Below are 14,925 nucleotides of genomic sequence, written 5' to 3'. Positions count from 1 at the left end.
CCTGCCTTCTGCCTGGAATCCAGAGCAGCAAGCTCTTTCCTTTAAAAAAAACCCAATGGTCTTAAATATATTATTGCATAAGCACCGCTGGCATCACTGTGAGGCTCAGCTTTTAGGCAGTAGCAGGCCCGTCTTGGAGCCATCTGGCACTGGCTTTGTCTGATACGGGGGCAGCTTGTAGTGTCTTCTCACAGAAGCCATCACTGCAGCCCCTCTGCTACCAAAGCCTTGCCATGTAAATACAATACAAGCACTTACCTGGCAAGGAAGACTCACAGCTCCTTTTCAGAATGTTTCTTCAAGCCTCAGAGCAAAACTGAAAGGTGAGTAGCCTGTTTTGGAATGGGAGTTGCTATAATTTTTCTATTATAGAGTAATGCATGAAGTACTACATAGTAATGCTTTTGGAATAGCGTACAAAATATTTGTTCCTGCAAACAAAAGGAACATAGCATGTTCATAGTTGTTATTTAGCATAGATTATGGCTCTTCAGCTGACAGTCTGAGAGCTGTGCTTGGCTTGTAGGCACAACCAAGTGGCTGTCTAAGAGTGACAAATAAAGGAAGGCTACTCTTCATCTTTTCTTTTGAAGATGTGATTGTCCTTGTGTGGGAATGCAGTGAAGCAAGTTGTTGTGTCCTGGGAGAGCCTGGGAGGAGAGTTGAATGGGTTGCAGCCTCCTGGGTGAAGTGAATCAAGTCAACTGCCTTTGAATGGAGTTGGGGGAGAGATAAGAGTTGTTCTTATTTTATTAAATCCCTGTTTCATTTGGTTTGGGTTTTTATTGTTGTTATTTACCAAGTATTATCAGGTTAAAACAGTAATATTCTTTGTTGTTGAAAGATATTGGGATAGAGCTGCTCTACATGTTTACTTTTTTTTTTTTTTAGATATAGTCCATCTCAGTAATGTGCTGACAGCTGCTACTCACCACCTCCCAGGATATGTGGTAGAGAAGAACAACATTTGTATGTAAACTTTAATGGCTTGTATTACTGATTATGTGACCTAGCAGACATTAAATATTTAAGTAAGTTGGAGAGGATATGTATATTATGCTGTGTAAGGTACAGCAAGAAACAAGTCATGTATGGTTTACTCAGTCTTGTTTTCAGCAGCTTCTGTTTTTTGACATCCTTTCACTCTTTTTCTACCTTCTGCCTCTCCTGTCTTCTTTATTTTTCTTGTCATCTGTTGGACCTGAGGAAATGCGGTTCTTGAGTATGGGCCTTGAGTCTCACATTTAAATCTGAAATACTGGGTTTCTTTTAATCATCTCTAGAAAGCTGTTATACATCCGTGCAGAGCACTCGGTATTGCAGTTTCTGCTGTCCGTTCTCTTGAAGTTCAGACTTCGAGTTCTTTCTTCTTCCCTCTTCTGGATCCCCTCTGCTCACCCCATGTTCTCTCCCCATACTTTCTGCTTCACTAGCAAACCAACAAACTGGCTGTCACTGGTGGTTTGTTATACCATAAATTATGTTGCAGAATTGGAATTTTAAAACAAGTAAAATGCCTCAGCAGGAGTAAGGCAAACATTTTTGCTTTTAAATGTACTGCTAATAAAAAAGTTAGGTATAGCAGGAAGATGTTGAAAGTTTTTTGTCATCTCACTAAAGGCTACCTGAAAAATAATAAAATCATTTGTGTTTTAACTACTTAATTTGAATTAGGAGAAACTGATATTGGATGCAATTCGAATATCCCTGCAGCAGGAAGAGCTAAAAGTTTAAAAGGAGTGATTCAAAGAACAGAGTTTCCAAGCCCCCTTGCTTTCTAACACTCCTCACTAAAGTGGGAGTCTAGGTGCGGCTGAGCAAGGATTCCAAGATAATAACTCAATAACAACTGGTTATTCATTATTAATCAGGTATTCCCTTTATTATTAGCAGCGCTGGATGCATGGGGGATTGATCTTCCAAAAGCACGCATGCCAAGCAAGAAAACTGTTTGTCTTTTATATTACAGATCAATGCATATTCATTTAATCACCCGAATAGATATTATATATTCATTATGGTTGGACTTGATGATCCAGTGGGTCTCTTCCAACCTGGTTATTCTATGATTCTATGGTTATTCTATGATTCCCTTTCGAAGAGTCATTAATATATCTTCACACTGTGTTGGTATCCACAGTCAGTCCATTAAGTGGTCTGAGGACACCCTCCTGAGGTCCAAAGGTGAAGTCTGGAAGTAAGAGGGTGTAGCCCAAACTTTGAGAAAAAACAATCCTTTTTCTGCTGGAGCAGCAATGTGGATTCCAGGCTTCCTTATCTTGTCTTGTGGGATGCCTGTTCCTTGCATAGCAGGTCCCCGTCTAGGTAAACATCCCTCAAGGCACATGCCACTATAGGGCATACAAGCTTAGACAATTTCTACCTATCAAGACACAAGCTCAGACATTTGCCATTCATCAGTCCCCTTTTAGAAAAAAAAACCTTTCAAAAAAACCATTTCTCAAGGCACATGCACATGAGACATACTAACTTAAAATTTGCCACCTATCAGAAGCAATACGGGGAGAAGGTGCAGGAGATTAGCCTTTTTTGTTGTTATGGATATATATATTTGCAGAATCCTGTAACAGATGAGTACCAATCACACTTCCTGTACAATTACCTGTTTGTTAAATTCCACAATGTGAATGTCACAAAGTGTTTTGTACTTGGTTTTGTTATAATGGCATTTCTAAAATTTGTTTTCCTAAGTGATTTTGGTTTGTAATTTAAGAATGTTTTATAGCTATTTAATGCATGATGTTGGTTTTTTTTTTCTTGAAATAACAAATGTAAAGCATTTTTACTCTAGCTTTGTTCCATTAGTTTGCATTACAGTACAGTAGAGGCAGTGTGTATTTGTTCTGATAGCTGTAGCAGCACAAAAGAAAACCTAGTGAAATGCTTCTGTTTATAGAGAAGTTGTGTATGTTTTTAATAGCATTCTGTTAAAACCTGCAGCCCCTTTTACATGACTGTTCAAGACAACTTCTGCTATGTTGAGCGGGTCTGTTGCTCACAGTTACTGGAATGCTAATCTTTATAGTCTTAAGTAAACCTGGGAAACATGGGAAATGCTGAAACCAATGCCAGGAAAAATGTGGGAATATCTGTTAACACTTAGTAAGGACTACATTTTTGGGGTTTTTTTCTTTTGTAATATACTTGTAGAATTCTTTTGTAATATATTTGTGGAAAGTGGAGAAATGTTCTTTTAGAAAAGTCTGTAATGCACTGCTGGAATGAACACTGGACTTGGAGTGCTTAGGAGGCTACCAAAATCTGTGATTCAAACATAGCCCTATTTGTATTTTATTTATTCATTATATTCTGACTCAAATTTATGCGGCTAATGACAGTAACTTATGGCACCTGCTATCTGGGAGGTAAGCTGGTAACCATCATCAGTCAGAATACCAATTTATATGCAGTTCTCTGAGTCCGTGCAGTAGTTCACAAGCCTAAAAAGTGTCAGTATCTTTTTGTGATCCTATGTCTTTGGTCTTACTTTTAGAAACTGTTTGTAAATTCTGGGGCCCAGTGACAGTTGCGTGGAGCAGCAATCTAGTAATTCATCCACCTTCAGACATGCGAACAACATAACAAACCTTGCAGAAAATAATCTGTTAGCTCTAAGCAGACTATGTGACTGTTCAAAGTCTTGTTTTCCACAGTGGAAGATCCACTTGACACATGTACTTGCCACCAATATGTTTTACCACAGGAGCTTTTAGTAAAAATCATCAAAAAAGCGCAAATTCTCAAATAGTCTGTGAAATCAAATTTTACTCAAGTCATTACAGCAAGAAAGAAAACAAATTATTAGTAGTGATCAACAACAAGTTAACAGCAACAGCTTGTATAGGCATTGCATCTAATCATAGAATCATAGAATCATAGAATAACCAGGTTGGAAGAGACCCACCGGATCATCGAGTCCAACCATTCCTATCAAACACTAAACCATGCCCCTTAGCACCTCGTCCACCCGTGCCATAAACACCTCCAGGGAAGGGGACTCAACCACCTCCCTGGGCAGCCTGTTCCAGTGCCCAGTGACCCTTTCTGTGAAGAATTTTTTCCTAATGTCCAGCCTAAACCTCCCCTGGCGGAGCTTGAGGCCATTCCCTCTTGTCCTGTCCCCTGTCACTTGGGAGAAGAGGGCAGCACCCTCCTCTCCACAACCTCCTTTCAGGTAGTTGTAGAGAGCAATGAGGTCTCCCCTCAGCCTCCTCTTCTCCAGGCTAAACAACCCCAGCTCTCTCAGCTGCTCCTGATAAGACTTGTTCTCCAGCCCCTTCACCAGCTTTGTTGCTCTTCTCTGGACTCGTTCCAGAGCCTCAACATCCTTCTTGTGGTGAGGGGTCCAGTACTGAACACAGGATTCCAGGTGCGGTCTCACCAGTGCCGAGCACAGAGGGAGAATAACCTCCCTGGACCTGCTGGTCACACCATTTCTGATACAAGCCAAGATGCCATTGGCCTTCTTGGCCACCTGGGCACACTGCTGGCTCATGTTCAGTCGGCTGTCAACCAACACCCCCGGGTCCTTCTCCTCCAGGCACCTTTCTAGACGGACTTCTAGTCTGTAGCACTGCACAGGGTTGTTGTGCCCGAAGTGCAGGACCTGGCATTTGGCCTTTTTAAATTTCATGCCATTGGTCTCTGCCCAGTGGTCCAGGCTGTTCAGATCCCTTTGCAGAGCTTCCCTACCCTCCAGCAGATCAACACTTCCACCCAGCTTAGTGTCGTCCGCAAACTTGCTAAGGGTGCACTCAATGCCTTCATCCAGGTCGTTGATAAAGACATTGAACAGGGCTGGACCCAGCACTGAGCCCTGGGGAACACCACTTGTAAGTGGTCTCCGGCTGGATTTAACACCATTTACCACCATGCTCTGGGCCTGGCCATCCAACCAGTTTTCCACCCAGGAGAGTGTGTGCCTGTCCAGGCCAGAGGCCGAGGATTTCCTTAGCAGAATGCTGTGAGAAACTGTGTCAAAGGCTTTACTGAAGTCCAGGAAGACCACATCCACAGCCTTTCCCTCATCCAACAGCCATTCTTAATCACTATACTAACTCTCTCATTACCATAAGAGAGTTAGTATAGCGATTAAGAAAGATACGTCACTCATTGCTTTCTTATTGTCATCCAGATCCAGTTGCTGGGGATATGGGGGTGTGCTCCTTTTTCACAGTGTGGATTTGGCGAGGTTACCTCAACAATTGGGAACCCCATGCAGTGCGTCCGTTAGTAGGTGAGGTCGCCCCACTATTGCTGTGAGGGTCTTGGCTTGAACAAACAACTTGCATCACCCCAAAAATGCAGTCTCTGGCCCCAGCTACTTACTGCCTCTCTTTCTCACCCTTTCTTGCACTGACAATAGCACAGCACAATTCTATTGCTAATAGTAATGTGAAAAGTTGCAGATTGAAGAGAACACATGGTAATGCAATAGAAAACATCCATGGATCACCCACGTCACTTTAGGCCTGTTGACTGGGCCCTGTAGCTTGATTCGATCCTCTGACCCATGGAGGATTCGTGTCCTGACTAATTCCTTCATTCACAATCTTAAGTGTGATGTAAAAATTGTCTAACAGGTCTAAATAGAAATCATCCATGGGTCACCTGTATAGTTTCAGTCCTGTTGATCAGGCCCTGTCACTTCACTATAACATCAACAGCCTCCAGGTTCTTGAGTCAAGAAGGTAGAAAAACACAGTTTCAGATAGGTTTGTTAGGGAATTAATCTTGTCAGGTTATATAGTTGTGTCATTTGTAGACAGATGTGTTGTGCTTTCCCTTCAGTCTGTATTTGTATGGCTTCTACTTGCTTTGGTAATTAACCACCTGAGAGCTTCAGGTCATGCCAAAGGTCTTCATGAAATAACTCGTCAGTGATGGGACACAAACTTGACAACTTCTGCTGCTTTTACAAAGTGCACTCTAGGACTAGGTAGGGGAAAGAAAGCTTAAAAACCCTGGTCATTTGATGACCTGCTTATCTGCCTTAAGTGGTTACTTTTCCTTCTCTATGAGAAAACATTAGGTTTTAAAAAGCTGCTAAGACACTTGTTTCCAATTTGCTTAATTTGGGCAGTTGGAGGGGAAGGTGATGAAAGAGGAACTGTTAAACTTCTGTTTCAGGCCCTACCAGTTTTTTTGATGTCTTTGTTTTGAATACAATTTCAAAATTCAGTTTCAGTTGTCAGCATATATTGGCAATAACCTCTGTCCTTTCTGAAGCTTGCTAGAAATAAGATTTGAGAAGTACTCTTTCTCCACCCTTTCATAAGCAGGACTGATTTTTCTCAGTACCTAATTTCTAACTCCTGTACAAGCAAGGTGAATTAGGTGTTTGAAATTTCATTTCCTTGTTGATTGAAGGACAGGTGGCTGCAGTTTGATGTTATAAGGGAAAGTAATTTTTCATGAGAAGAATTAAAGGAGAGCAGATACATAACAGATATGTTTAAGAAATGAATCTTTTTAATCCTCTGCTGTCAGTCCAGAATCCTTATGTGTCTGTCGTGTGGACCTCATCTCCTGCTTCTAGATCTGAAACAGCTGCATTGTTTACCCACGCTTAACCTATTGCTCTCTGACTTAGGACAAATTCTTCTGGGTAACTTTTGCTCTGTTTACCACCTTCTTTCACAAGAAGCTGAATGGTTGATCACCATTGGGAATTTACTATTGCTTCACTTTGTTTGATAGAACAGCCAGTCATTTTGACAGACAAATTCAGTTTTGCTGAGACATCATTGTTGAATGGCACTTACATAATGATCTGACTAATGAACAACTTAATGCGTTTGGTCAGATGAGCTTCTAAACAAGTAACTGCTTATTAATTTTCAAATACATTATAATTAGTGGTATAAAGCCACACAAAAATTAGATCAAGAATGATTTAGTAGTTAAAATCGAAGAAGACTTGAGCTGTGAATCTTTGTTTCTGTATAGAAATTATTTGGCCAAGATTTATTCTTTTTTTCATGACTGGTTACAAGGTTAAAATGTGCTTACTTCACTGGTATATTAGTGCTTAGAAGTACTTTTGACAAAAGGCAATGCTGGTGTGCATCTCTGTAAATGTTAATTTTTCATTGTGAAAATAAAGCAATGCTTTGTTGGAAGTAAACGAGCAAACATCAAGCTGGCACATACATTCTGCTTTCACACTACAGATTCAGTCAGTTCTTGAAAGAATAGGTTTTTATTTAAGAATAATCCTAGTGGAGGCTGTAAAGTTTTCATTAGCGTTTTTTGTTTGTTTCCTTGCCTTTGATCAGGAAACTTTTGAGGAAAAAACAGCAGGTGAAAGTGATGGTGAGTTAAATATTGTAATATTGGGGGTTATTTTTGTTGTTTTAATTTTTGTATAAAAGTTACATGCTACACTTTACCCTTCTTAAGTTACAAATAATGCATTTGACAGTTCTTAATTTTGTGAGATTTATTGTCCGCATCAGAAGTTTGGAAATATCTTAAAATTATTCCTCCTGCTCTAAACATACAGATAGAGGTGTAGGCTGCATGTAATGTGCATGGTTTTATTTCTGGTGCTTTACTCAGGGGTGTGTAAATGTCCAAATGCTTTATCTAAATGAGAAGGGTTTATTTTTATGTACCTTTATCAAGTGTGGGTTTTTTGTTGTTTGTTTTTATATTTCTTTTAGGTTAAAAAGTTGTATCATCTCAGGGGAAGCAGTGGCATATTGTAGGTTTCCTAGACCAGCAACTCAAGCCAGTAATGAGCAGATGATACCAGTTAAACAGTGTCTAGCAGACAACGCCATCGCAGTGGCAACACCACACAATCAACATGAAAGAGCAGTGAACTTTTATGTTCCTGAGTCAGCGTGAAATATGCCCAGTATCTCAGTTGCTGAAGTGGCTGCAGTTTCTACATAGATCTCTGTAGATCTTGTAATGATGTCTGTTAATGCAACAGAGAACGATCCTCCTAGATTCTTCGTGGGTGGAGAAGATGGAGAAGAATTACTGGATTCAGCCAGATCTACAGATTATGAACACTTCTATGACCATGGGGAAGAAGAAGAGGAAGAGTATGACTCTGTATGTACTGCAGAGGCATATTTGTACTGTTCTGTATGTTCTCCAGTGTTATTTCACTTTGAAGTAGCATTAGATCACCTGAAATCTAATACTTAAATGGTGTTCTGAATTTGGAAATTATTTATATTCAGGTAGTGATCTGTCAGTTGTTATGTTTGGAGCGCAGTACGCTTGGAAAGTAAGTGTAACTTGAACTTTGGAGTAGATATGCTTGACCTTAATACAGAGTTTCAGTGAAGCTGAGGTTAATGTGCCAGCTTTGCAGACTTGATTTGGATTTTTGAATGAAATTGACTGTGTAAGCCTTTTTATAATTATTTTGGAAAATTAGTAGCAGTTTTCCTTTGTATGTGTTATCAACTGCCACAGACTTAACTTTTGATTTTTCCATTTTTCTTCTTTTGTCAGCTTTTCTTTATTTGTCTGAATGCTGGTTTCATTAAAATCCAACATGTTTTCAATCTTCTTTCTTGTCTTGGTGTGTAGAAAGTGCAGGCTAAATTAATTTTAAGTTAAACTTTAGTTTATGATCTTGTAGAGTGTTCTGAGTTGTATTTTAGTATTGTGTTTACCAGTTTTTAGGGTTTTTAAGGCACACGCTTGATTTTATTATGTATGGGTCATCATGGTATGTAATTTTTTTAGTTGTATTTTGCTGTTCTTTTAGTCTGTAACATTTCACTTTAGGGAATAGTCATATTAAATTTTCACTGATTGCAAGCATGTCTAAAAAATGTAAATGAAAGGAGGTGTTAATAAAACACACTGCCGTGGTTAAAGGTAAAATGGAAATGCAGAGTAGTACAAAATTAGTTCCTCAGAGAGCTCAATTCAGTCAATGTATTTTAGCAAGAGAAGGTAATTGGCTGCTTTAAAAAACCCACAAGTTGAACTAACGGATTGTTCTTGGTTTGAGGGTTGTTTGTTTTTTTGGTAGACAGAGGAGTAAGTTGGGTGTTGTACTTAGGAATGCAGTTGGGATCAGGAAATATTTAAAGGCTTCCTACTTGAAGGAACATACAGAGCATATGGAAGAAAAATGAAACTATCTATTCACAAAATAGCTCTGAAATCTAGGAGAGAATTCTGAAAAGGAAAACTAGTAAACAAGAAAGAACACTTTAAATATTAGGTAATAAGATGAGAGGTCTTGGAACTACTAAGTAGATGTAGAAAAATTAAATAGTTTAAAAACAAATTGCTAGTTTATTTTGGAGTAAGCCATAAATATTATTTCATTGAGATTTTACATTCCCCACTTAGATTCTGATCTTGTATATTTGTTCCTGAAATGATACTCGCAAAAAGTAGCGTAGAGCTATTTGATTAAATTTGGAGGTATTTTTCTTAAGGATGTAGTGTGGTGTGCTGTCATGCTGCATTTTGTTACTTGCTAGCAATTTACCTGATGAAAAGTTAAACTAAAGGTACTATGAGAATATCTGCTGTAGTATTATGCTGCTAAAACTGTGTTGTATTTTGAGAAAGCTTAAAAATAATAATCTCCCCTCCAACCCTTTCAGCCACCAGAAAGACAAATTGCAGTTGGAATTTGTTCAATGGCTAAGAAATCTAAGTCCAAACCAATGAAAGAAATTCTTGAACGCCTCTCCATGTTTAAATACCTAACTGTGGTAGTATTTGAAGAGGATGTCATCTTGAATGAGCCAGTAGAAAACTGGCCTTTATGTGACTGTCTCATTTCTTTCCATTCTAAAGGTAAATGTAATAATACATTAAATAGCTTTTACATTTAAATACTTTAATAAATCAAAGGTCTTTTTTCTTTTCGTTTTGTCTTGTAGTTATACTGGATTTTCCTAGGAAGAGATTAATCTGTCTTGTTTAATATAACTGAACTGATTTTTAAAATACAAGCATTTAAAAAGATATTGTTTATATTGTTTGGCAAAGTTGTGCCTGACATAGTATTTAAAATAGCTATTCCATTGGTAAATATTTATGGAGTTAGTGGAAATAGTGATCTAATACATTAGATCTGTAAATACCTAGGGGTTTTTGTGGGGCTAGGCAGTAAAACAGAGTTGAGCAGGTTGAAGCTGAAAGTTGTATTTTCAGGTAGACAATAAAAGTCTTTTTTTTGGCCCTATGGAAATGGGGTGTTTGTGGAGGGAACTGGAGACAGGACCACAGCTTTTGTCAGCTTATACTGAAATTAGGCTGTACTTTGATGATTGTCGTCAGCTGATGTTATGTATGTCTGTAGTTCAGGGTGCATGCTCCCACTTGAGCTGTATTTCTGGTTTTACTCTGAAGCTTGAATATGAAGATTCTAAACTATTCAGTTGTGTTGTTATGTCTTGTAGTTTTACTTTATTTGCCTTAATAAATATTTTAGGATTTCCACTGGACAAAGCAGTTGCCTATGCAAAACTCAGGAATCCATTCATAATCAATGACTTGAATATGCAGTATCACATACAAGACAGGTAAGGAATGCTAATTGCCTGTAAACAGCAAGCTACTTCTAAGTTGGTGACTATGAGAATCTGTTGGTATTGCATGGCAACAGTTCCAGTATATAGTACAATAGTCTAAATTAAATTACAGTGAATGTTATGTTTTATTAATGCAAGCATATTTTTCTTGGGTATGTCTTTAGGTGTGTTTTTTCCTTCTACTCTTTCTGTATTGATTCATCTGAAGATTTACTGAACTAGAAACTTGATGATACATATGTCTAAACCTTAGCAAATAAACTTTAAACTCTGAAAAATATGCTTAGCATAGGTATGTATAGCAACAGTCTCCTATAATTGTAGAATTACAAGAAGTGTGTTAAGTGGAAGAAGTTTTTATTATTAAGTGGAACAGAAGGTTTTGATATTAAAAGATTCTGTGGTTATTCAAATTTTCTTCTGGAGCTGTAGTCATGCATAGAAAATATTAACAAGACAATAGTGAGCAAAATACACAAACACTGGAGCTTTCTGCACAGTGAGCAAACTTGCTATTTTGGATTCCTCCAGCTGCTCTCCTGTATAAACTTTTTCACGTCTTCCTGGTAACAAGAGAACTGTTTTATGTAAATTGCTGCTGAATTGCTAGACGTTTTATAGGTAAAATTACATTTTACCCATATTGACAAGATCACTACAAAGATTTAGCTGTGTCAGTGACTTTTAAAGCATTATATTAGTAAGGAGAGTGTTATATATGTAATCTTATCCTGTGTGATTTAAAGAAAAAAAATTATGTTTTTTTTTCCTGCCTTACGCATGGACTGTGAAAAAGAAATATTGGCAGTGTTTACTGTTACTATGCAGCTTTTGTTCTTTTCATCTAGGAGAGAAGTGTATGGTATTCTTAAAGCTGAAGGCATTTTACTTCCTCGCTATGCAGTTCTAAACCGTGATCCAAACAATCCCCAAGGTAACAAATTATGACTAAAGTATCATTGGCATCTCTTTGTTTCCACTGGAGAACAGTACATACATAGTGGAAAACTGAATTTCACTTGTTAGACAATTAATTCGTTGGTGCAGAGGTTGGTTCCTCCTCCAGTATTTATTTCCAGTGTTGTGGAAACCTCTAGTGGCTGGAGGGGCAGCATGTGAAATGGAGTTGACACTGTTCAGTAATAACTAAAACATCAGGACTATTTTGGTCAGAAATTCAAAATGTAGCAACATGCTAGCTGCTGTGAAGAAAATTAACTCAATCCCAGCCAAAGGCAGCACAAATATGCATGTGAAAAGCATGATTCTGAAGGCTGGGGTCACAGACGTCTTGTAGCCATTATAGTCTCCAAAATCAAACTGAGAGTCCCAAAGACAGCAGCATGCATGATGTTACATTACCCACAATAATTAGTAATTCCACTTAGAAAAAGTAATATTGACAGAAACAAGTCACACTATTGAATACTTAGTCTTCTAAATACAAGCAGTCACTTAAGGAAAATCTAGTCCAGACAGATCTGCAGATGGTTGCTCTCAGTATAAATTTGGATTAATTTTTTCTATAACTGAAAACAAATGCAATGGTGATTTCTATTAAAAGGAAAGCTTACAGCAACAACAGGAGATTGAAACAACAGGTCAAGACACAAGTGTAAGAGAGAAGAAAAAACAAGGAAAATTGAAGTATTACTGTGTTGTAAATCTTAAGAGGTAGAGAATTTTAGGTTAAAATGTCTGCATAATCTAAGGGATAAAGAACTTGTTTGTTCTACAAGAGTCAAATAAAAGCAGCTGCATACAGCTCATCAGTATTGAAGAGATTTCTGTTTCCAGAGAACCTAATTCTCTTTGCAAGGTGCATCAGTCACACAGTATGAGAGAATTCTCAGCCTATTAGAAGTGCTGTTGCATCTGACACCACATCATGTTCACTGTCCATGTGATGGCTCTCTGATATTTCAAACTAAGAGCCTCCCCACACCCCCGCCTTCAGAACATTTCCAAAACAATTTCACCTGTTCACGCTTATGCATCTGTAGGAGATGGTTTCCTGTCTGGCACGAAGGGAATCAACAGAAATCCTGGAACACAGTATCAAAGTGACATAATGTAGACATGGTAAAGCAGACATGTTCAGCACATGCTCATCAAGTCTTTGTGCAGTCAGTAACAAAGCAGTGAACCAAAAACCTAATATAATCTTTTCATTTCAATGTACAGAATTACTCCAAATCTCTAATAAGTTCATTCCATGAACATACTATAACATCTCTTGTTGTTTGCACTTTTTCTCCAGAGTGCAGCTTGATTGAAGGAGAAGATCATGTGGAAGTGAATGGAGAAATTTTTCAAAAGCCTTTTGTAGAAAAGCCAGTTAGTGCTGAGGACCACAATGTTTACATTTATTACCCAACATCTGCTGGAGGTGGAAGCCAGAGGCTCTTTCGAAAGGTGAGGGTATTATACTAATGCTACTGAGAAGTTGTAGATGTCTAGCAGAACTGTAGATTAATTCTGTCCTATCTATATATTAGCTGGGACCTGTTTTGTCATGTCCTGCTTGTGTAGGAATAGTGGCAGATAAGAGAAATTAATTTCTGGAGAACATGTAGATTAAATGAAGACCCTTGTTCCTTGTAGTAGATTGTCAGCGACTGCAGATTCTTAGAGGCAAAAGAAGCATACACTACTTGCACTTGTAGAATCTTATCAAAAACTTTTGGGGATGATCAAAACATTGCTTTGTTTGGTACAGAAGTGTTTTCTCAGTACAGGTGTATTATTTTAAGGTATTTTTTTTAAGTTTCCCAGAAAGTAGACTATGAGTTTTATAGAATCATAGAAACCCTTACTTGGAAAAGACATTAGACGTCCTCAAGTCCAACCATACCTGTGTACTACTAAACCGTATTCCTGAGCACTTCATTTACCCGTCTTTTAAATACCTCCAGGGATGGTGACTCAACCACTTCCCAGGACAGCCTGTCCCAGTGCCAATAACCCTTTCAGTGAAGAAATTTTTCCTGATGTCTAATCTGAATCTACCTGGTGCGGCTTGATAGTTGAAGCTATTAACAATTTATTAATAAAAGGTATTCATTTCAGATTGGCAGCAGAAGCAGCGTTTATTCCCCTGAAAGCAGTGTGAGAAAAACAGGCTCCTATATTTATGAAGAATTCATGCCTACTGATGGCACTGATGTGAAGGTATGATAAGTGCACATTCATATCTATATTTAGGACTGTCAAGTGCTCCAAGGGCTTGTACTTCTAAAGGTGAAATTATATCTTTGCCATGAGGATTAATTTTAATGAAGTTTTGATAGAGTTCATAAATAAAAAATGTAATTCTTACTCTAGCTAAACACAGTTCTTGTAAAGTAGTTTCAGTTATGTTGTTAGTCAGCTACTGCAGGCTTATTGCCCAGGATATCGTGTGTCTTTTTTGTGTTGTGCTAGTGGCAGAGCAGCATGTATTTTCCTGTGTAAACAGATAGATGCCACCTAGGTTATTTTGTCTGAAGGTTGCAAGGAAATCTGTAATTGAAATAGATTTTACCAACTATTTTGGTATTCTAATTAATAAATAAAAGTTACTTACAAGAATTATATGAAGTTGCAGAAAATAATACATTGACTTTATACATAATTGTTTTCACTCTTCGTTTATGTAAAGGTTAGGTATCATGGAAGATTGCTAAAGTAGGACAGTAACAGAATAGATGTTAAGCCAGCTATGTAGGGAGATTGCTTTTTTGCCCTTTATGTTCATTATGGCTGTTTCAAAGGCCATCACAAAAGATAAAACAGTTGTCTTGCAATATGCATTAGAGGTCACTGTCTTTAGACGAAATCTTAGGTCAAAGAGACCTTTTACCTGTTGCAGTCAACTTCTTCCACTTGGTGATACATGAGGGGAATGATTGCAGGCGAATTCCCCATTCTTTAGGTTTCTGTGTTTCCATAAGTTACACTCATAAGATTTTTGGGTGCTGCACAGTATAACATAGATTATTCTGAGTTTACAGATATCTATGTAAGGGCTGTACAAACTGTTTCCAGAAAGAAAAATTTCTTGCAACATGAAGAGATGCAAATTACTTGAGGGTGGAGACTGTTCTAACTACTTGTATTGTAGTCCTCAAGCAGAAGCTGAGAACTTGTTAACACCCAAAATAGATAATGTTTTTTCTTCCAGGAACAAGACTTCAGCTTTATAATACGCAGCTTCATTCAACTGGTCCTCTTACCTGAATTGACAAAATTGGCAGTATTTGCAGTCATTCGGTTTAGTCAAATACTTTTTTATCAAAGAATAGAGTTTTGGTTTTAATTAAAGTGACAGTAACCTATTTTTGAGAGCTGCTGGCAAGTTTTGTCTAGCAAATATCCCAGTTGTTTCAGTGAGCATCGAAAC

General features: G+C 38.0%; 1 protein-coding gene across 1 annotated transcript in view; it reads left to right on the top strand.

Annotated features, from left to right (window-relative positions):
- Positions 1–14,925, top strand: part of PPIP5K2 (diphosphoinositol pentakisphosphate kinase 2) — a 50,248-nt gene that overhangs the window by 3,205 nt on the left and 32,118 nt on the right. The window contains exons 2-9 of the mRNA XM_069880413.1: positions 892–969; positions 7,299–7,335; positions 7,686–8,085; positions 9,609–9,804; positions 10,445–10,535; positions 11,393–11,478; positions 12,805–12,959; positions 13,614–13,715. Coding sequence (XP_069736514.1) covers positions 7,939–8,085; positions 9,609–9,804; positions 10,445–10,535; positions 11,393–11,478; positions 12,805–12,959; positions 13,614–13,715 — 777 coding nt within the window. The 5' untranslated portion in view covers positions 892–969; positions 7,299–7,335; positions 7,686–7,938. The remainder of the gene's footprint in view (positions 1–891; positions 970–7,298; positions 7,336–7,685; positions 8,086–9,608; positions 9,805–10,444; positions 10,536–11,392; positions 11,479–12,804; positions 12,960–13,613; positions 13,716–14,925) is intronic.

This window comes from Phaenicophaeus curvirostris, chromosome Z (assembly GCF_032191515.1).
Source record: "Phaenicophaeus curvirostris isolate KB17595 chromosome Z, BPBGC_Pcur_1.0, whole genome shotgun sequence".
Taxonomy (NCBI): Eukaryota; Metazoa; Chordata; class Aves; order Cuculiformes; family Cuculidae; genus Phaenicophaeus; species Phaenicophaeus curvirostris.
The sequence above is the reverse complement of the archived record's forward strand: the minus strand, read 5'-3'. Positions and strand labels throughout refer to the sequence as shown.